Source organism: Saccostrea echinata, unplaced genomic scaffold, assembly GCF_033153115.1.
Source record: "Saccostrea echinata isolate AGI-Se365-2 ecotype Australia unplaced genomic scaffold, CSIRO_AGI_Sech_v1 ptg000054l, whole genome shotgun sequence".
NCBI lineage: Eukaryota > Metazoa > Mollusca > Bivalvia > Ostreida > Ostreidae > Saccostrea > Saccostrea echinata.
In genome coordinates this window covers 65,776,228-65,800,420 of record NW_026889803.1, presented here as the reverse complement: position 1 = coordinate 65,800,420, position 24,193 = coordinate 65,776,228, and the positions used below count along the sequence as shown (strand labels likewise).

The 24,193-nt window shown below is 34.0% G+C and overlaps 1 protein-coding gene across 2 annotated transcripts; it reads right to left on the bottom strand.

Annotated features, from left to right (window-relative positions):
* Window positions 1-1,866: 1,866 nt before the first annotated feature.
* LOC133205565 (T-box transcription factor TBX2-B-like) lies at window positions 1,867-18,302 on the bottom strand. Of its 2 annotated transcripts, none has more exons than XM_061341403.1 (6): window positions 17,644-18,302; window positions 15,664-15,940; window positions 10,369-10,515; window positions 10,009-10,085; window positions 7,008-7,168; window positions 1,867-3,700 (listed from the first exon to the last, which is right to left on the bottom strand). In XM_061341403.1, the coding sequence occupies exons 1-6, from the start codon at window positions 17,988-17,990 to the stop codon at window positions 2,790-2,792; spliced, it is 1,920 nt and encodes a 639-aa protein (XP_061197387.1). In that variant the 5' UTR covers window positions 17,991-18,302; the 3' UTR covers window positions 1,867-2,789. The 2 variants fall into 2 exon arrangements, with proteins under 2 accessions (XP_061197387.1, XP_061197388.1); XM_061341404.1 differs by having other exon boundaries at window positions 15,673-15,940; window positions 17,644-18,301.
* Between the last annotated feature and the right edge of the window lie 5,891 nt (window positions 18,303-24,193).

The window sequence follows — 24,193 nt, the reverse complement described above, 5'->3', positions numbered from 1 at the left end:
TCAAAGATTGGGTTTTGGAACAGTTTATACTGAAGAATTGACGGAGGCTAGCACTCTCTCTATATAGATGTATTTTTAAGTATACAAGTCTTGGCGCACAAGAACTAAAGACATTCCCTAAAATTAATTAACGAACAGGTACGTTTAGAAATAGTTGTGGAACTGATGTACCAATGGTATCAATTCATAGCTAGAATGGTCTCTGGCCATGACCAGTTCCTTTTTGGAAGTGATTTGTTATTCAAATAAAAATGACTTGCAGTAGTTAAAAAAATAACGTAATGAGTAGATTTCAATACTTAAGCTGTCAAAACTGTGCTTCACTTTATCCCATTACACTAAAATGCATTCATATTTTACCTAATTATAGAAGAGTTTTCGTTCTCAGCAGGAAAGGAATTCGATTGTCATTTCATCGCATCAATTTGCCTTTAAACAAGACGGTAATATGAAAAATAAACCTATTTGATTTGATTAAAATTAAGCATAATCTGATACAATCTGCTAATCGTCTAGGGCGCAGCGGGAACGCGCCGCGCGCGAGCTTCGGAAAGAACTCGTCTGCTGTAAAAAGCTGACCTTTGAAGAAGCCGTCAAATTGGGAAAATATAACACCAAGAGACGAAAATAATCTGATACCAACTTTCAGAATATCCAATAATGTGTTGGGCTTGCTTTTCCCAAAATTCAGATTACGGAATTATTGCACAATATCGTCTTTGCAGAATACATTTTCTGGCAAATTTTGTCCCCGGACACTTCCTTATCTTTGCCGCGCACCTCCCGAAGAGTTTTCTAATGCTTTATCGCTCCCTAAATCGTTGTGGCGGCGAAATGGTACACGGCGCTTTTCATAACTCACCCAAAAGCGTTTTATTTCAAATTGACGATGAAAAACATTTAAGTTGATTTCTCATTTATACAAAAAGGTACCATTTTGGACAGATTTAGATTCATTAATTGTTTCAATTATTAATTTTTTGTAGTTTACCAATGTTTTATTATTCTCTCTCTTCCCAGTAGAAATCTGCTGCCACAAAAAAACATACATTACACTTGAAACAGTTACTCGGGTATCATTTCGAATGAAAGGAAAAGGTTGATTATCGAAACGGATGTTGAAACGTTTAGGGGTGATTTGTATATCGTATTTTATCACCATATGTGACACATCCATAGCTATAAATGAATCTAAAAGTTTCTATTTTCTTTCACCGTATAAATTGTATCATATGATATAACTATGATTTAAATAAATCTGTTTTAACTGTGCATCAAATTCACGGTCGTAACGAAATAAACCAACTCTGTCTGTGACAACTGTCACTTGTAGACCGAACCCGATTTGAAAACAACAGATGTATATCCGGATTTGTTCTTTTTTTTATGGGGTTGATTACATCTCACAACAGTTATCCAATTGTGGAAATACATTCTAAAAATTAACATTGAAAAGTTTATCAAAAAATAAATGTGATTCAAATACTTTATGTAGATGCACTTAGTTTCAATGTCTTTATGTCGGAGTATCAAATAAATTCTATAACCCTGACCAACTATCAACCCAATATGCTGCAAGTTTTCTTTTCAATGAATTAGAAATCTTCGCTGGATTTTATAGTGAAATTTAATAAGATTTATTTTAAAATATTGAACAATTTTACTTTTACACTAAAATCTCTTACGATATTTGTGTTTTACGCCAGGATGATATTGTTTTGCAGTTTCATTTTTCTCAACCTTTGAGAAAAATCGGTCAAAAATCGGCTTATCACCCTTTTAAACTTATGAAAAACACTTCTTATTCGCGGTAAATCTATATTTTCCTTTTGAATTTATATTATCTTGAAAACAATACTCGTAATTTATTTCATATCAACAATTTATTTTCTTTAAAATGTTGCTATGGTCAACAAATATTTCACAACATGGAATCATTAGTTTTATGACAATTTTACAGAACACCGATTGTAAGGGAACAATGTAAAGGCTGAAGCAAAAAAGTTAATACTAGAGATTTAATTCCAGTTTTATTATTTAATGCTGCTTAAGTAAAACAAATTGATAACAAAAAGAAAAAAAATCAAATAGCACCATTAACACAAGCAAGAAACTTAAGTTGTGTCTTAGAAAAACAGCTAATTAAGTCCATGACTTATTGTAAAAACCGAAGCAGTCCTTCCAGTTAAAGTTTATAAATAGAACTATATTTATGATACGTCATAGCATATTTGACATAAGTAAATCAATAAAAGAGTAATACACATGAAAGGAAAGACGTCTTAACCTGAGAACATGACATTATTGACACACAATACAAATAGACCATGGACATTTTTTGTATATTTGCACACTTCCCGCATTGCTCAACACACATAAAAAGCAATCTACAATTTAATCCCCATATTACATAGTTTTTAAAGCTAATCAAAACAGTTGCTTTTCGATTCTTTCTTCAACCAATCAGAATACCTCTTACAAAGTGAAATTTCAGCTGTCTTGTAACGCATGATTAGTCTGTTGAGAGTGAGCACTATGGACAAGTCTCATATTGACTGCACTCCATTGTACACAAAAATCAGGCAGCGGTGACAAATTTCTGAAATTTAATCCACTTGCGTCTTTGTTCTCTGGCACTGCCCAGATAATTAAGACGGTCGCTAATGACAGACCTCATATTCATTCTTTGTTGAGCGGCATGTTGCACTTAATTGAACCTGCGCGTCATCATAGATCCGAGCTACCATGAAAACGAATATGTTTCCTAGCAATTACGAACAATAACGTCTTCATTTTTCCATAGCTACACTGGGTGATTCATGATGTAGTGCTTTCTTACGGTCCAGTCCATTAAGCATCTGCTCCATGCTTCGGAGCTCGCTATGTGGTTTCGAGTGTGCCGTCACTGGCGAGAGATGATGGGAAAGTGGACTTCGGGGTCGAATCGGCGAAGGTCGGGTAATCCCGCCATAACTCGGAGGAGAAGAAGATTTGATCCCATTGTCACTAGAATTAGGAGACATGTCACCATGAGATTTTGATAAGGAATATGAATAAGGGGAAAACCTTTGGTTTGACCTGCTAGGAAAAATTGGTCCTAGAGGGGTGTTTGGGATTGGTGCCGTTGGGGATGTCGGGTTCCTTCCGCTAAGCGACGACGACAGACTAGAATAGTTTGACTGCATTAGATGACTCTGTAGGGAAAACTGGTTTAATGACGATAAAGCGTGAGCTGGTATATGACTTAGATCTGAATGTCCTGAGGTAGTGAGGAATGGCATTTGCAGACCTTGTGAGAGCGAAGAATTCCCCGAGAACAACATATGACTCATAGGGTATGGAAAACTGGATGCTGAGGATGTATACGGATATAGGTATGGGAACATAGGGTGCGTCACTGAAGGCTGAACAACTGTTACATTTGGGGGACTAGAATGTTCCTTTGAAAATAGTCTACTATATCCAGGTGATCTGTCACGCTCCGGTGAACTTCTCTCACTAGATCTCGGGGAATCACTTCCGGTTTCTTGCTGTTTTGATTCGGTATATTTTTCCTCTGTAGTAGGAACTTCCGGAGATTTGGATGTCGGTTCTGGAGTTGATGTAGCACTATGGGATGGAGCACTTGTCTGTGTGTCGGATTTGTCAGGATTCTTTGAAGAGTCCATTTGAGAATTTTCAGCATTTGAAGCTTTGAAATCTAAAAATAGAGTATTTTTCTATTAGAAATTGTCAAACACAAATGTGACGGAAGTTTTAAAGTGGACATTCCATTATGTAATAATAAAAAACGAAAGAATATACATGAAGGAAAAATTCAACTGTATTTTGAACATAATAAAAAAATGATTACGTTTTATTCACTACGGGTCAAAAAAAGTAGATACTTCTATCTTTTTTTTTTCGTCTAAAGGAATCCGTTATTTTAACCTCCTTAACTGTTCTTGAAAAGAAAGCTTTTAATGGTTTATTATAGAAGAATAGATTGTAAAACTGACAGAAAACGAATAAAGTAATTCTCACTACGATTTGACTGTTCATTTAAATTTCATTATTGTCCGTCTCCGCCCATCTCATGGATTAACAGCAGGGAGTGCGAGGGATCGAGATTTCATACAAAAGAGAATTAAATAAAGGGGGAGGTTTGGATCTGGAAGTGTTAAATTTGCAGTGACTGGAATGCTTTCATCATAACCTATTCAAAAGGAGGTAAATTATGTCGGAAGCAAGGTTATTTATGACAACGATAGAATTTGAGGAAACTCTGGCAGCCTTGTAGACAGAGCGTCTTTTGGAATGGGAATGTATAAGTCGTCTTGCGTAATTCCAACTAAACTCGGTAGATACCGTGAAAAGTACCACCTTTGTTGTTGGTTTTGGACATTTTCTGCGCTTTGTTGTGTCGCTGTGTATACTTTGATTAAATTTAATAATCACTCAAGTTCCGGTCATTGAGACCAACCAAATGTATACATAGAAAAGATTGAATAATGATTATCGGTGATTAACGGATTTCAGTTTTTGTGTATGCTACTTATTTTATCTTAACGTGCGAGTTTGTCGTTGTAAGCTCCAAATTAGTAGTTTGATATAACGTGTAAATACAAGATAAGATGCCTGTTTACTCCTTTGTAAATAGTCTGTTTCTTTCTATTTCTCGTCTGATAAAGTTTTAAATCTTGTATCGTATAAACACCTTACTGCCATGCCAATGTGTTAAATATTATATAAGACATGACAATAACTGTACATTAGTAAAAGACATCTTGACTGCTTGGTTTTACTTGGATACAGGTTGTGGTCCTATTTGGTTTTTCAAATCGTTATCTTGTACATAACATATATCTGACTATTTTTGGTCGCCACCACATGAAGGAATTTGCAAGTGTGCAAATATTTCTGTCTCCTGACAATTTGTTTTTCTAATTTAGTCCTGCATATCAGATACATACTTATAAATATCCAATGTTTTCTATAAATAATGTTCCTAACCCCGGACACTTTAGTCATTCACTTTTGGAAAATTTCCCATCGTTTACGCACAATGGGACAAACTTTCTCCGCAAGAGGCACAGTCGAAAAGTGCAAAGACATATTCTACAGCGCAATAACGACAAAAGAAACGTGTTTTTCCGCCAATAACATTCTTTTGCACACTATTAGGTTGTTACACCTTGGACAGTGTGACGTATACAGCTTTCTGATACGCCACTGGCACCACAGAAATAAGATTTAGGGAAAAATCTGATGCTATCCTGCAAGAACGTGTGGATTTCTCGACGTGAAACGCGCGATATCATGTTGATAAAGTCCCGATCCAAAGAGAATAGCAATGCCACACAGAAATGTGTACAAGATAAAAGTCAACTGGAGATGGGATAAGTATCAACAAGGAGCGATATTTTTATTTATATCAGGAGACGTGAAGAAATAAAGAAGAAACATTTTTCTTATCAGGCGACCCCTGTTTACAGTTAAGTGAAAAGACAAAATAAATGGGTAAAATGTGTTGGATAACGTATCTATAATTCCGCACAATCAAAGGAGGGAACCCCTAGTCTGTCATCGACAATCATTTTCATAATTTTTTGACTTCAAGCAGATACGATTTCACATTTACGTTTGAAAGATTTTCAAAATATTACAGATAGTCCATACGTAAAGTGAAACTGAAGAAAAAAATGAAATGGCTGTAGGCTTTTTGTAACAACTGTTAACAATTTGATGCAAGTGAAGTTGTCAAGGGAAAGGTGTAACAGGGGGATGGAAAGAAAAATTTCATCAACACTTTAACACTTCAAGCGGAGAAAAAAAAAAACCTTTGTTGTATATACTTGAACATTTCTCATAAAGGCGTCCTTTTTTCTGCATGCCTTTTAGTGAAGATTTTAAAAATGGATCAAAATTATACCCACATACACAATTTCTCGTTTTATTTTTTCGTGTTCACTGCCAATTATTCTGTGTAATGTAATTTTCTTGTGAACTCTTTTGGCTCATTTTTTTGAATGAAAAACTTTTTTGTTGAGTTTGAATTATCTCACAGCGAATCCTTCTCTATTTACGATTTATACTGTCTTCTATTTTTTTCTTAAATAACAAATGTTTCAGTGTTTTCTCCGAGCAATACACATGCTTGGAAAATATTCTTCTACTTCAGAAACACTCACTCCTTGACATTAGTAGGCAACCCATAAAACAAAATAATCCAAATGTCATTTTCTGTATTAGAGGAAGGCGTATGTGTTCGCTCCAAGTCTTAAGTGGCGGGGCTTGAAGTGTGATAGTTATATAAAGAGGCTTAAAAGCTCATAACTTTAATATAACGTCGGCGCCTGTATTTCTTGTATCAAGAGCTCTACGCCATCCACATTTTATACGTGTAAACAACGTTGAATATCCTGTCACGTAAAATTTCCTTAAAAATGTGTTTATTGCACAAACTTCAAGTAGAGTTTTTACTTCAAAGACCTGACAAAAATATTATAATTTCGTTACAAAATAAAAATAATAAAAAATTGAAATAAAAAGAACGTCGTCAAAGTAGTGCATAAAACAATGTCTTTGATCCAGGATCAATTTAAGAAACACAGGAATTAAAAAAAAGGTCACATGGACCACAATTTTATTTTTAAACAGGATCAAACTTAGTTCTTTTTAGCAGTGTAGGTGTTTATTTAGAAGATATGGTTTGTAAATATGTAGGCGCCGCGCGTAAGACGACAAAACTGGGAAATGTTTACCTTAAGTCTACAGAAAAAGCTTATCCACTTACTGCTGAAATAGACAACATAGAGGGGGTTTTTACATACACAGACACCACCAGTAAGGCTGTCTGGGCCTTTGCTCTAATCATGCAGATTGTCTTATCCAATTATTATTTTTATTTCCCTAGGTCCGGAGCTTTACCAAGGGCGGTTGAAGGAGTATCTTTCCAAACATCAGCTCTTAATTTTTTTTCTACAGTAATCTTATTGTTATTCTGCAGTTGTGTCAAGCTTTCATACCTGAATGTAATCTAGAGAGTATAGACACTGTGTCCTCTGTGACGTCATCAGTCTCGTCAACACAAATCTCGTCATCTTCGTCACTTTGTGGATCGTCCACTCGGGACCCCTCGTCCGTGAACGCCGATGAGGACTGATGTATAGAGTTTATCAGAAGACGTCTGTGGAATAAATAAGGAATATTCGTTGCAATATGATTCTCTTTGGATATAAGTACATGAAGAATAAATAAATTATTAATAAAATCGAATGACTTCGCTATTTATATGTGTATTTGCATCTTGTGGCTAATGAGAAAACGTAGAAAGAAAATTTAAGAAAGAATATTAATTTAATAATCAATTTGAATTTAAATAAATAAATGGGTTTTTTTTAAAGAATGAAACGGATTTTTAAAATTAATCTTTAACCAAAAAATCATCAAAATATGGCAATAAAAGTATCAGTACTTCTTTTCGTATATATTTAAAATTGCACATTGTAAGATTATATTAGTGGAATTATTTCATTTTGTTACAAATAGTTTTTGAACATTTTGATTATCAAAACTGCATGGTCCCCGTCTTTCTTTAACTGAGTAAGTAATCAATTGAAATGATTTTGTTTGCAGTGTAGACACTAGACATTGATGGATTATTTAAGAAATTTTTCCATCCATGCCTAGTAACTACTTCCGGTCCACATGCATTCCCGAAAGATAAACAAAACCGTAAACATTTTTGTTAAACAGTTAATACATGATACTTAAGAATCTAATGTTTTTAAAGTGCAATTTAATTTCACCGAGACATTTGACGCGACGGGTGATGAACGACCACGAAATCATCTGTAGCGGATGGCAACCCAGCTAGCTGGCGTTTAGGACGTTTTAAAAATCAGGGGAAAAATCATAAACACAAGAGGACTGGCGCTACGGCTGAGCAAGGAGTGTGACCACACTTTAATTCAAACACAATTCAATTGCTCCAAATAATCCGTTCAGATAAAGCCAACATTTTCATCCTAGAGAGCGCCTTTCTGTAAGCCGGGTTACCGACTCGGCTTCCACATATCCGGAGGAATTTTCTCCCCATGGCGGACATCGTTCTGGAGGGGCTGACAGATAGATGAGACTGTTAAAGGGAATTTTAATATCAGAATATCGATGCCGGGCGTCAAAAGTTTTGTTTGAAAATATGATAAGATAGCACTCATGTCTCTGGTCTGGGTACGAAAGAATTTCAAGCTCTCTTTTAAGATTCAGTCGTTTGAAATTGTTTAAATAGTGGCTGGTTGTCTTGCGAGCATGACGATAAAGACATATTCACTTCTCCTTTTAGTGGTTCTTTGGGTTAAATGTGTTTTCGTGGAATCTTGGAATCTCTCTCTCCCCCCCTCTCTCTCTCTCTCTCTGTGGACCCGCACTATACCAAAGGCGAGATGCATGCATTTTGTATTGTTTAATGGACTTTTGAGCTTGAATACTGTTCGTTATCTCCATATATTTCATGCATACATATACGTATATCTCACTTTTATTTTTAATTCCAATTTTCGACAACAAATATTGATCATCAAAATTATGTACAATGTGCCCCCCCCCCCCCAAAGCTTTGAAGAATTTGCACAAATTGAATTTTCTGCTTATTTTAGGATAAACTGTAATTCTTATAAAACAATGTTTTAAGAATTAATTTTATATCCTTTAAAAAATAATAACGCTAAATGTTTTTTTTTCTTTGCTCAAATTGTAAACTTGTAAATTAGAATGGATTTGTTATTTAAGCTGATGCAGTTTTGCATCAACATAAATAATAATACATTTAAAAAAAAGGAAAAAGAAAAAACCTCAGAGATCTAAATTCGCAAGGTTTGTCTATGATTGACAAGAATAAGTTGTATACTTTCACTCTCAAGAAAAGGGGAAAGGAGAAAGAAAGATAAGGTGACATAAAAATACTGTCCTTCACAAACATTTTGATATTTTAATGAAATATTTTGCAGACATTAATTCTACATCTCTCACCCAATTCAGTTCTTGAAAAATTATTTTTATTCATAAGAATGACATTTAAATAGTGTTTATATGTCAAGTTTCATTAATGATCAAAATAAAATGAGCATAACATTTTTTTTTATAACTTTTTAAAATTAAAAACCACAAAATAAATTTTAAAATATAGAGTTTTAAGCTTTACTTTGAATGATATGATATTCAGTTTGCCAGTTTTTTTTTCTCCAACTGTTTTCAGTTCGTATTATTTTTGTTATCCAAAGAAGAGTTTTACACGTAATCGTCAAAAATATCCGTTTGTACATTTATAACGAAACCAAACTGAAATGTACTTTTTACTTCTTTAAAAAAATGTAAATATGATTTACAGCCATATTTATTTTTAATCAAACTACTGTAATTGTTTTATATTAAAAAGAAATAAATGACAGATCTTAGTAGTTTAATTAGTGGAATTTTATTTATAATTTAAAAAGTCATATCATTAAATATTTAATTCATTTATGATACTCGAAAAGCCTTAAATATTCAAAACATTTAACTTTCTATTTGCTTATCCATTTATAATATCGCTATTTCTTTTATTTCCTGATTAATTTCTTCAATATGATTCAGGGGAGAAAAATAACGCGCGAAGAATATATCACCTTCCGCTGGCCTGAAACCATGGCATCACTGAGTGCAAATAAATATTATAATCATGGGTTTTCAATTAATGAAGCCGATGATTAATGAATATTCAGCTATTTCACGATGAAAGTCACAAATGTTAATAATGATTGGACCGACGGGGCAGAAATAATCCAACGGCTACCAGCCGTCGCAAAGCAAAACGGCCATATTGCACATATCATTGGTCATTTTCGGCCACGTGACATTTATTGTCAATTTTCTTCCGGTCTCGATTTGATGGCGTCTTTAGATTACCGGGTTCATATTTCTCTTGTAAATGTCCTTTAATGACCGGTGACGGGGGTTGATAGAGATGTCATTTATAAACAGACTTACTTCTTTTCACGTTTTCCGCTTCCCGAGTCCCTAAATCCCTTTGCAAAAGGATTGTGATCTATCTTGAGCTGTGTTATCTGAAAAGGAGAGCAATATTTATATATTAGAAAAAACTTAAATTAAGAAGTCTATAGCAAACACATATCCTTTATATTATTTTGTTGAATGAGTGAAAATTGATGTAGGTAACATCATTACTGTACACAAAACAATTTTGCTAATAGGTGTTATAGCAGTTCCTTCTTGTTCTATGATTTTTTTTCGAGCACTCATATGATGAGCTTCTTATTTTGGCTAAGGCGTGAAGACCCGGCGCCTCGAATAAGTAGTTAATGTATAATTCTACATACAAACACACACCTTCTCATTTTGGTATGCTGTGACGGCGATAAATTCCGTTTCCTTGAAGACGTACGTCCGGAAAGCAGAGTACGGAAGCTTAAGGATGTCATTGGCCCGAACAAGATGGAAACGAGGCTGGTATTTGTGCATTGAGTTTAGTATAGTCTGGAAAAAAATATATAAATTACAACAAGCTTTTTTTTTTCCTGCATGTACGAGGAAGATCAATTACTCGCATTTATAATGAAAATAAAAATACGAACTGGGTTGTGCCAGATTAGACTAGACAGGTATTTCAGTAACGATAATAATTAAGGTAAGACAGATACCACACAAAATATGACAATGAATTAATATTCTTAAATTTTTTATCTTTAATCATATTTAAACATCTTCATGGATACAAGCAAAGTGAAGGGGATGATTATCACATTTCTTTTATGTATCTGTAGAACCTCTTTAATAAACTCGTCAGCTTTAAGTCGCTAAGAGGACCCGGGGGTGACTGGTAACTCTACACGACCGAATCACGTATGACGTAATGTTACACATCTTCTTCCGCCATTGAATTCCGCTATATAGCGCCTGAGTTATTATTTGTTTACAATTTAACGCTACGTAAATGATAACGTTGATACTAACACCATAAGAATATATATGAATACAACTAATAAATGTCAAAACATAAAGTTCCCTTCATATCCACACGCCACCCACGTTTACAGCCCAAAAAATTCTGCATATAAAAGAGCATATTCTGTGCAAGACCGCCCGTAAGATATTTATTATAAAAAGAAGCGCTTTTCCGTGGCTGAACCAAATAGATACAAAGGCGCAGGGTATGTTCTGGTCTTCAATCAATAACTGGTAGCCAAATCTGTTTCCTGATACATTGAAAGTTGTTGTATTACTTGTTTCTTTATTTTTGGCATTTTTTGTGCTTCGAGAGAATTTTTAGGAGAAAAATCCCGATATTTTTCTTAAAGATGATTTTTATAGTATGTATTTCTCAAATTGTAACATCTCTTTTACATGTCGTTCATATTTCTAAGGATGATTAATTATGAATATTTTAAAATATATCTATAAAATGTGTATATCGTCTTATGCGATTCCAAATTTTCAATGTTTTCAGATTTTAAAAAAAAAACATTTTATAGATATTTTTCCATATCCTCCACAACTGTCAATAAAATATTCTTGCTGCACTTTCAATTTCATTATTCCTTTTTTCATTAATGCTATCTCTATCAAGCTTTGAATCAACTAAAAATTGAAACCTTCCATTATCCATTTGTAGGGATTAAGTGTTTGAAGACTGTGTGCAGCGCATTTCTTCAATAAAAAAATACATACTCTCTTAAAATTATCCCCGGTGATAGACATGGAATTGTACGGATTTCTATCAACTTCTTATGCCATAAAAATCTACTCTGATAAAACATATAACAAAAACAGCGCCTGACTTGGTCGTTATTATAACATGAAGGCTTTACATAGGGCCTGTGTGTAAGGCCCGCGGGAACCGCGAAATGATTTAAAAGTATAATGATTTACCGTATCAAAATTGACAGCCGTTACACAGTTAATTCAGGCCACCTACGTGCTTGTGGAAAGTATCTACCTAATAAGACGTTAGTTTTATGCTTTATGAGGATGTATATTTTTTTCCTCGGATATTAACAATAATTAAGTCCCTTGAAATCATTTTCATATTTCAATATAACAACTTCATATTTCCATGGTAAGACATGGATCTAACAATTGGTTCGGTGTGTACTTTAATTGGCTGGCCTTGGCTTTATTTAATAGGTCAGAACATGTAATGTATTTTAAAAATGCACAATAATATGTAGACACAATATATTATATTGAGAGAGAGAGAGAGAGAGAGGTGTCAGTTACATGACACAAATATCGAGACTAAAATACAGCGAATAGATCATAGGGATTGTCAAGAATAAAAAAATACGAGAAAGCCTAGGTGTTAAATTTACAAAGAGAAATTACGAATCCTCTGAGTTCTGAGATGAACAGATCTATCGACGTTACTGATTACTTGTGACAAACTGTGTGTGCATAGCCTTCCCTCTTAATTTGTGATAGAATGGCACTCTTTAATTAACGAGTAGATTATTTAAATTTTAAAAAGTGATCATCTCTATCTACCTGCTATGTAAACACACCGTGTCAAGGGCCTATCAATCCCGTGCAGTGTATTTGACAATTTGTGTGAAAATCTTCACCGAAAACAGCTTGTTTCCATTTATAAACTATCAATATCATATTAATTCAAACAAATTATTTTATTGTGATAAAATAAAATTTTAGAACAAACGTAATTACACTTTTTTCTTCTCTTGAAAAGGGTTGACCTGAGCATTTTTTTTAATTGCCTGGGGTGACAGTCTTTTTATTAGAGGGCACTCAGTCCGTCAAATCCATCAATTCACTCGTAAAACGAAAATATTATTTAATTAGTTGTCATTTTACAAACGCTCTTTAGTCGATTTTGCTGGTGCCCGCGCGTGTTGACCGACCACACGGCGTCAGACTAGACAGGTGAAATGTCTCCAGTGCAACACCTTTAATTTGACCAGTCCAGCCCGTGGCCCCCGGGGCCTCTGTGATCCCAGAACATCACACAATGCCGTACTCTCCGGGCTTAAGTACACACAATTTTTCTAAAATTTTTTCTGATATTGGGAACTGTAACATTAATTTCATTAAATATAGCAGTTGAAACGATAGATAAACAAATCTTTCTTGCAATTTTGTGATCATCCAATCTCACAAAATGACACTTTTTTCTGGATAATGTGTTGAATAAAAATGAATAAAGAAGAAAAAACTGGAAAAGAAAATGATCCTGGAAAATGAGAAGCTAAAATAGATGTTGCTTACTCGATGGCTAGAAAAAGCAGCTGTCAAAGTGTGGAGAAAATTGTAGGTTTAACCAGGCAAATTGCCCCAAAGCGACTGGATTTTAAAATTTCTGATGAAGTGATAGTTAGATGATTAGAGGGAATGAAATTTTGCTTTGATTCTAAATTGGAGAATAAAGTCCGGTGTTTGTCGATCGTAGCGCTTCACCCCTATGACGGATGATGGTTATAAAATATGAACTACGATGACCGCAGTGTCGAAGATACTGTCACGTGACCACCTTTGACACGCGAGTATTTCATGAATAAATTTAAAGTGGGCAACTGATAAAATAAAAAATAAAACATTATTTGTTCTATTATTAAAAAATAATTTTCTTTTCTATCCTTACTTCTTAATACCCCGAATATACCTTTTAGACCCAGAATATATATAAATTTTGTTCCAGCGTGAATACTCTTTTAATTAAATGCAAGTTTGACCATTTGCCAAAAAAAAAAAATCTGTTTTTAAAGAAAATTCAATTGTTCCATTGTAAAAATCACTCAAAAGTGTCAAAATGATTTAGAAGATTTCATTGGTTCTGAACGTAAAATTGGTCTGATACCATCTCTTTCCCTGACAGGTTATTTTCAAGTCTCGTGTAAAAATGTATTAAAGTGAGTTATCTCGTAACACCTCGGGTTTTGTTGTGAGATCGGGTATCCGTCTTGTAAGCAACTGAAAATCACTGGTCGTTTTGTCAAGAGCATGTTAAAATGGCTATCTAAAAGTCGGATCCGGTTGGTGATTATTCCGATTTGATGTGAGTTAGAAACTGACGACTTAGAAATGACGGTCCTCTTTGTCTGCTTTCTATCGAAAACTATGTAACTGAGATCGGATATCCCATTCTTCTATTCAGGAGTTCACAAAAAAAAGTAAACGTGAAAGCAAGCGGAAAATCTGGCCCTCCATTGAGTCCCAATGCTCAATCAATTTACTCGGAAAACTCGAGAAATCAATATCTGTTTAGACATGAACAGATTTCCGAATTTATCATTTTTCATCGTTGGGAAAACATGAAAAAGCAATCATAGTTATTGTGTAATATGGTCATGTACACACCTCCACGTGACAGAGTTTGCTTTGATGCCATCACAACACAAGCCATATGCCTTAATTAACGAAAACTTGTCGGCTTTCCCTTCGGAACAGCCAGTTAAGAGTATATTCAGATTTATTTAATTGAGATTACCAAAGCAGATAGGCCTAGAATAAAAAATAAACCCCATGCCAGATTTCGTCTATATCGGACTATATATCTCATTACCCAATTTACCCCGAGCCTTCTGGGTGCTGCTCATATCGCAAGTGGCAATTTAAAGTCAATTTACCAATGAAGCTACGATAAAAAGCAGCGCTTATTTAATTTTGCCACTTTTCTTAATGAAATCAGCGTGTAATTCTTGATTGCTGAAAATGTTTCACAAGGTCCGGGGAAGGTGTGAAGACGATCGCCATTTTCCAGCTGCCTCACAATTGACGCCTTTGCTTTTACCCTTGTTTCTAAATACAAACCCCGTAAACACGTTCCTCAATTAATCTGAGGCTTATTTGTGAACATTGGGTGCCAATTTCTCAGTGACTTTTTATCACCTTGACTAACGTGCATAGCGAATTACACTAGATCTTTGAGCGAAGTGTTGGTGTCCACAGGTTTAGGTGTGAAAGATGACAAATCAATGAAATATACAGTAAAATCAGAGGGTTGCCGAAGCCAGATCTTCCTCACTTTCTGCGATATTAATCACGCACCTTTACAAACATACCCGGCTGTTATTTTACCTTTAACTTCCGAGATAAATGACATATGTACAGGTAATCATTTTCACAGGATTTATTTTTTTTTATTCATACAAAATGAATAATGCTTTTTAAAATAAAAAATATTAAAGTTATTTTACATTTACACAGAAATTGACTGTGAAAAAAGCTTGACATAATACATTAATTTTTTTCTACAAATTATCGCACGTCATGCACAGTGTGAATTTCACGCAGAATTGACCCAAATAATCATGTGGCATTAAATAATTTAGAGAATTAGTCATTCTTTGCTACATGCTATTACGACTAAATCTCCACAGTGCAGGACCTGGGGTGTAATAGTCCCTTATATGACACGTTTTCTTACTACTTCAACCACTTGTTTGGAGGGAAGTCGTTTAGTCCTTGTGTAACGCAAGGAGACACATTTTATACTTCCTAAGACTCTACATATACTCGCATCACTTATCGTTATAGTATAGGGGGTGTTTGACACTCAAGTACTTAAGTAGCACAGGATTCAACTGTTTCAATTGCGGTTCCCTCCTCACACGCTGGGGGATAACTCTCTTTTGTCAATTTGACTGTATATAATAAATGCTAGTATGTAATACGTACTTTACTTACATAGCCATGCTTGTCCGAGATGTTATTGGTCAGCTTAAGCTTGTGGAAGGACACCACTTTCTGCATCCATTGTTCCCCCGTGCTGGGGGAGTCGGGATGGATATACATTCGTTTGGGCATTTCCGGGTCAGCTTTCCCGGCCACCATCCAGCGACTGTTGTGAAATTTGTAGCGACAGTCGTCCACGGCAACAATGTCCATCAGAAGAATATATTTGGCTCTTTTATCGAGACCAGAAACACGCACTTTAAACGGAGGAAACATACGCCTGAAAAAAAAGAGATTTAAAGAATAAATTTTTAAATATCGTCATGTTATTGCAGAAGAATTTCTGTAAATACTTTATAAACAAAAATATTATGCCACTCTCCCTTCTAACCACTAAATACAGAATGTTAATTGTTACAGAAAAGCGTAAAGAGGAATTCTTTGCTAAATTCTTAAATTTGCTTGCGAAAAAATTCATTGTCAAGTAAACTTACATGTAAACAAACACGACAAACACGCGTGAAAGAAAAAACATATGTAGGAGAAAAAAACCTCCTTGTTTAAAAAAAAATGGAGATAATAATCTATATAATAAAACTATTTTTTTCTTTTGATTTGTAATTTTCAAGGTAAAATTATAAATATATATTTAAAAAGTATGTTTTTTAAACATTAAAAATATAATAAACATTTCTGAAATTAAAAGAAAATATATCCCCTGTTTTAATATAAACTTTACATACTTCTTTAATAAGAAAGAATTATTATTTCAATAAAATAGGTTCAAACCAAATCAAGGAAAAAAATATTATGTAAATTTTTTTAGTATAAAGAAAAGAGTACATATAAAAATTTGATACCCTATAAACTAAGATTTATTTAACCTAACTGTTTAGTTACATATGTTTGATTTGTTTGAATATTTTTTAAACATTTTACTTCGATGTCCGGAGAATTTAGTTTCATTTAATATTTCTTACTCCAAAAATTTAAAGCAAAATTGTCTATTAAAGAGAAGTAATTTTTCAATTACTAGGTGTATGGGAAATAAAGGGAAGAATTTCTCCCATATATCTCTCAGATGGGTTTAATTTAAATCTTACATGATCCCTATAAGTTTCAACAATATTCCCGCGATAAGATACCGGTCAGTATCGGGAGTTTATTGGAAACACAGTGTCACTGGACACTGGTCTAACTCTGACACTAATCCAGTTCGGCTGACCCGCGATATTCCGGAAAAGTTTGTAATGTCGTTTCCTCATATTTATAATTGAATTAAGATTTTTGTTTATCTGTAAAGACGAACGCACGTAATCAACACTTATGAAGTTAATTATACAGGATATGGAATCAAATACCTCGCGCGATACGAGGGGGGAGCTTGTAATGGGATTTATTAACAAAATCCACAATCGGGATCAAATTCGGGGTGCCTTTAATCCAATTTCATATTTAAAATCACAACAGGCCAACAGATTTCTGTCGACAAAATCCGACACCCTATGTTGTATTTTACATGAATAATCAGATGTAACAATAATGTGTAGTATGTGCTATAAAATCTTCTCATGAGTAGGAATTTTTTTTAATAATAAGAAAAAAATTCCCCAAGTACTTACATTTTTTAAACATTAAAAAATGAAATTATTTCATAAAATAAATATAAAGTATAGAACTCCGATAAATACTTAAATATAAGAGTTTATTTAAGTTAAATACTTACAATTTTTTATTGTAATTTTAAAGTAATCTTAATGATTTACTCTTAGCTACAATTACAATAACTTCATTGTTTTCTTTTGGCGGAAATTATTTTTTTAAAATGTTAAACCTTTGGATTTTTAGAAAAGATAAAAGGTAAACAATATATAAAGTGAAAAACCACAACAAGGAAATTTTATAAAAATAAAAATGTAAATGTTAAAGCACATAAAATAGATGTGTTATCCTACGACTTGGGTGGTAAATAAAAATGTTTACCTTCCGGATTTTGTAATAACCATTTCGGTTCCAAAGTTATGGAATTGTTCCCAGAGTTCCTTGGATTCTATTTCTACTTTCGGATCATCCTGGGCGTCCGGCTCCGGTTCCATTGTCCTGAGGGGACGGGGATGAAATGGGTGTAGTAAGTCCCCTGGCGTGATTGGGGAACGCCCCACAGATTGTTGAAGCTTTGGAAGGATTGAAGCAGGTATCCCGGGAGGTGCCGGTACAGTCATTCCTGGCAGATAGTGCTGTTGTAACAGTGAAGTATAGTCCGAGGGCCTGGGAAACAGAAAGGGATTGTAAGCCATCGCTAAATCCGGATTTTGATTTTGATAAATCATTGATACTGTTTCCGTATATATAACAAAATATGCCAAACAGTATTAAAAATGATAATTGGATTTCATAACGAGCGGTCAGCGAGTTAAAAACAGATCCTTGCCATCATGAACCGCTGAAGCCCGAATATTATCATTGATAGCGAATAAAGTTCAGATTATCAAGATGACAAGTATACACTGCATCCATCGTGTACTAGAATTGCTCATGTATATAGAAAGATATGCCTGATAACATTTTGCACGATTCTGATTGGTTGTTTTTTCATCATTATCCATATGGGCGAGAACTAAACGAGATTTGACGGCTGAACTCGTGAAGGGGTCTCGCGCCAGTGTGTCGCCGACTACATAGCCTCTCTCGATAGGCTGTGTAATATGTGTTAATATGCCAACATATCGGCAGTTATTATGTGAAGCTCCGCCTCTCGCGTTACGCTTAGCGTATTTATTCGCCTCATACACTTTCCTTCTTTATATTTATTTAGTCGAGATTTCAACACGATTTATACTGGGATGTTTGTTTTATAAATAATAAAACAGGTATCGAATGCAGATTAAATATTTAATGACACAACACCGTTTTAAAAACGAATTTTAACTTTCTCGCTTAAGCAAAATCTGTTTGAATTAAAAATTAGCCTGCGCGTCTCTTCATACGATTAAACATATTTAAACTGCGGGTTATAATCGACGAAGAAACTTCGATAGCCTTGAAATACCAAGTCATATCTCCAAAGAAAATTTTTGATAAATTGATACGAGGGAATTAATGGCACATATCTTCTTTTCTGCTTGATTTTAGTTTTTGAAACGGAACTTCAATAATCAATGGCTGATAGATAATCGTAGAACTTTGAGAATTTGGTAGGAAAGGCGCCTAGCTGCCATTTTAAGGATTATAATGAAGCTCTCACTGTCTGCCCTCGGAGACCGCGATATTCCGCGATAATTCCAGGTCATCTTGGCACTAAAATGTCGCAATTTACACAACAAAAATGTATCTTAAATCTTAGTTTTGTTTAGAATTCTCATCATTGACGATTTTCAGTTATTTTTTTCTCATCAATTCTTGACTTGTAAAACTATTGGTTACAAATAACAGGAAAATATACGTTAGTATTCTCTTTCAATAACATACTTAATATCAGAATTCTTTTTGATAATTAAACTCTAATTACTTTAAACAATTCGTTGATTTCCAGAAAGAAAAAAAAATCAAACAGAAATTTGGTCAACAATTTCTAATTATTATCATTTTAAATGTAAACTAAATGAATTAATATCGAGACAGCCCCCTCATTACAGGGGAACTTCCCCACAGATTCCTTTTGTGGTGTCCATATATTATTGTATTTCTTGTTTTTTCCCCTATCAGTCCAACCATGCACATAAAGGAAATTTCCAACTGTGATGTAAGCAGAACAAAATATGATGTTTCATTTTAATTTCATCATATAATAGTCCTAGTATTTCACAAAGAAAAAAAATGATTGGATAATATAATAGGATATAATATACCAAAATTATAACTATAGGTCTTGTAAATTCTTGAAAATGATTAGCAACATCTATATACATGTATATAAACACACAAAACATTTTTAAATAGAGTAAACAATACTTGCAACATTTTGTTAATTTTTTCAAATTGTTTGAAAATTTTTATTTTAATTATATGTATTTACAAATCTCTTATTTAAGTGGGGATATACTTTGTTTCACTTGATGAACTTGTATTTATTTTAACACTAAAGCGTTATTTTTTGTGAAATAGATAAGCGCAGTTTTATAAATAGAAAATAAAAATGGTGACGGAATGAATAAAATTGTTGAGAAATTTTGTTATATAAAAATACTTGCTTAAGACAGATTTAAGACTTTAACATTAAAAACAATTGCTAAAAAATTCACCGTTATTTTCATAAAATAATTCTATGAATGCATACGAAAGATCTCTCTCTCTCTCTCTCTCTCTCTTGATATATTTAAAGACAGATTTACTGATAACGACTTGTAAATTTTGTCAGAAGTTTTTTTTAATTCAAAAGACAATATTTTCATATCAATTTCCAAACTATCCCCACAGCTTAAAAAAAATTATCTAACAAAAACATCACAGGAAAAATATCAAGCGTCGTAAAGAAGTAAAACACAACATGATTCCAGTTAGACAGCCCATTTCACTAAGTCTGGAGGGACGGAGTAGGTCTGGACATTCAGATAAGGAGGGCGACACTTATACTAAGTAAGCTGGCGATTTGGAGAGTTTAATTCTAGTCGGATGTAGGTAAACCAATGAAGAAAATAAAAGAACTAATCTTAGGATAACCCGCCTGAGTGTGAATATAATTAATAAATATGTATTGCCGACAATGTAGGTGTGATATTGTATTGTTTTGGGACTAAACAGCCCAACAATCGTGGTCTAATTCGATTGGGAAGAATGGAGAAGGCGCCGAGAACCACCGCCTCAGTGGACATAGTTTTTATGAATGTTAAATTCCGCGTAAGGACCAAGGAAAACCTGAATGGAAGCGCCATAATTTGACAAATACTTACTGGAGGCCGCCAGCGTCAACACTGGCGTACACTTTCTCTTGCACAAGACATTATTAATAAGCGACTATTTTCCCTTCTCATTCATGTGTACTGGGTGATGAAATATTTGTTCAGTGATCATCCCGGTGACCACTGACTGGCTCCGGTTTTGAGATTACAAACCAAGCAGAATTTTGTTTGTTGTTGACTGACAGAGCACGGGAATTATATCAGAAAATTATTTGGAATGTCCCTGTAATCCTAGCTATGCTGATTGATTCAGTAAAGAGCGAATGAGACACTTTGAAAAAATCTTCTTGTGTCTTTAACAAAAATTATTTTAAAATAAAAATAAAAATTTAATTTAGAATTAGTTCTATTAAATGATTTACACAAGGGTTTATAAAAACGAAGATCTTGAAAACAGAACAAATCAACACAGGGTTTCCAACAGTGAATCTGATGAGGATAGTACTAAGGCAAATTATATATATATATATATATATATATATATATATATATATATATATATATATATATATATATATATATATATATATATATAGGGACCCCTATAAAGGGTTCCCTAAAACCGAAAAAAAACGTATAACGAAGCAAAATTGAGGGTCCTGCAACAGAACAAAGGACAGTCTTTAGGCATATTGAATACCAGGATAAAACGTTCTCGATGCGTGTTTACAAGGAAAGCATCTACAGTGTATCAAAATTACCTCTGTCTTCAAGTCCTATATTTTGTAACATGTGCGTTTTCCCAGCCTAACGATAATACTGATCAACATACACTAATCTTGTTCTGTTTACAAATGACCTATATTTGTATAATATTGCCCACGTCACTTTAAAAAGGAGAAACTTATTAAAGTTTATGCACTATAGTACATGTATTTGTATTTAAGACTCATTTTAGTGGTTTTCTTAAAAGTTAAATACACCTGTACATGTTAAACTGTATTCACCCCACTGATAGCTGGTCACAAATATCGAACAAATTTAAGGTCTGACGACATGTTGCTCGAATATCCGTTTTTTGTATCTCTTATACAACAAATTAATCATAATTATCATTGTCTTGTGATTTTTAACCTGTTTTTAAAATGTTTAAGTAGATAAGACACCATAAAAATTGTGATATTGGCAATTCTAGTGATTTCCAATAGGGTTATATAGTAAATAACATCCTCTGGTATCTTGCACAAATGCCTGGTAAGGTACCTTCATTTTTTGTGAGGAAACTTGTTAAAGTACCAATGCTTCAATGACAAATTCTTGTAAAAAATTATATATTATTAAGGAACGTGTCTCTGACCTTAAGACAGTGGAAATCGACATGTTAAGTATGTGTAAGAGACCTCTATATTATTTGTTGTACTCGCCGTAATTCGGACAGATATAAGTAATGAGCATGTGAATTTCGTTATTTTTCAAAGTGATCAATACCTGGAAACCGATTTTTATCTCATTATTTTTCAAAGGGTAGTGGCTTTTTCATTGAGAAGTAAATTCACCTTAGAAACAAATAATTCAGTAACTATTAACATCCTTCGAATTTTACAAAAGGAATTACGACTAAATGTGAAAATAGGTTTAATCTTTTAAAAAAGAATTTAGAAGGATATTTTTATGCGAGTATTTTTAAATAGAATCATACATTTTGTAAGATTTTACAATCAAATTAAGTTTTTGGTTTAAATCGTAAGTTCTTTTGCAAAACGGGGCCCAGCAGAGATATTTTTTTGGTAGAAAAGAGCTGACCGTAGCTACAAAGTAACATCAGATCCTACAGATCAAGCCTTAGCGGATCAATACTTATCGTAGTGTGCTACAGATTTCAGCAAATAAGACATCAAATGTAGCATTGTCGGAAAGATTCTGTACACCATATTTTACAACAAAAATAATCCAATTTGTAAAGAATAAAGGAAAATATATCGATAAATGATTTCTACTCAAAATAACAGTATCAGGCAATTGTTTCATTACCCAGAATACTGCCGTGGCGTACTTTGATACGGCTATAAAGTATAGGACCTTCTCTCGGCGCTTTCATGTACTGGTGATAAAACTTTATAGCAATATCATTTTTATTTCACACAAAGCGAGTAGGTAAGGGGATTGTTTACATGGTACGGGTGCAAAACCCAACAAAGATAAAGGCATTTGCGTGTTTGATATTTTCACGACAGATTTTGTTGTAAAATTTTACCGATCCGGACTGAATTTTCGTTTGATTTTCTTGCTTCCGGAGAAAGGTTTACTTCAGCAAGGTTTTATCTTTTTATTTTATAGTCTTGCACAAAGAAAATGTTTACACAATAATTCAAAATCTTTGATGCGTTGTTTACACCGGTAACAGGTGAGGATTTTCTCGAAGAGAAGTGTAATGGCGCTTGTTGCTCAACATTGACAATAAGCTAGCTAGTTTTAACTTCCTGGGTGTTCCAGTCAGTAACACTTCTGTTTTTTAAGCAACTTCTCAGGAAAGATAAAATATTTGGATACTGTAAAAGAGAGTGGATCAATAAGATACACTGCAAGACGAGCGAAACAATAATTTATATTACAACGCAACCTCGGGGTCAAGAATGCCAAAAAACCCACCCCCTGTCCCAGCAACGATTTCAAATGTATGCTCTCTCCCGCGTTGTAATTCAGTACCACTCATTAGTTTTAAAGATTTACTGTATGTTTTAAGATATAATATATTCCCATAGTCATCGTGAACGCGTGTCATTTTCATCACTATCTGTTAATATTATCTTTTGCCTATTACTCCATTACATCTAAGCTGTATAATCAAGAGATATAGGATTCTAATCTTAACAAAACCTCTGATAATGTATATTTATGTAGAGCTGGAGATTTAGCGCCACTATGACAATATGTTTAAGGACTGATATGTCTCCTACTGATTAGTTGTTTAGCAAACAAACCTGCAAGAGTTCCACAAAGGCCTGGACAAGAGGATTACTATCTAAACATCATCAGTCCAAATTAGTTTTAAGCGATAATTTTGAAACTTACACTACACACTCCCCGGGCCCAGGAGAGCGCGACTGATGGCGAGTTTACACTGCCCTCATCTATAAATAATTAGACTGTCGGCTGGGACTCCTATCACCCCGATCAGACGGACTAACGACCATTCCAAGTTTATGTTAGGGAATCAAAATATTGGTATATCATATCGTGAAAGTACGGCACCCAAGATAAGAGCTGCTCATCGACACAAGCCTACTGTCACTTTTAATTCTCTTAATTGCAAAATCACCCCCAGTTTGGTTTTGAACAGCGAAGAAACTTGATCTCACTCGGAGACTTGGGGCTTCCGATCCGTCCATATAGAAGAGATGAAATTTCTAATTATCGCGAAAACGTGAGATGAAAACTTGTCGACTGAGCACTTAAATATATTTGTTGGCTGTTACATCATACGACAGGAAACTGTCAACCGGGGTCTAACAATACCCTACTTCTCTCCTACACAATCATATACACACTTAAAACATTTATAGCACATCACACATCTCAAGCTAGGCTCCGCGATCATTGTTTTAAAGCATAACCCTTTCTGTTTGATACGGCAGATAAACTGCTACATATTTACGAAGATGGAAGTTAGAATAGTGCATTTTTTATCCTTTGTT

Excerpts from the sequence above, each read along its gene's own strand:
- LOC133205565 (XM_061341403.1), bottom strand. The coding sequence starts at position 17,990 with ATGATTTATCAAAATCAAAATCCGGATTTAGCGATGGCTTACAATCCC. Across the intron at positions 15,941-17,643 it reads GTTATTACAAAATCCGGAAG|GCGTATGTTTCCTCCGTTTA; the intron begins GTAAACATTTTT and ends CTTTTTTTTCAG. Across the intron at positions 10,516-15,663 it reads AGCATGGCTATGTAAGTAAA|ACTATACTAAACTCAATGCA; the intron begins GTACGTATTACA and ends ATTTTTTTCCAG.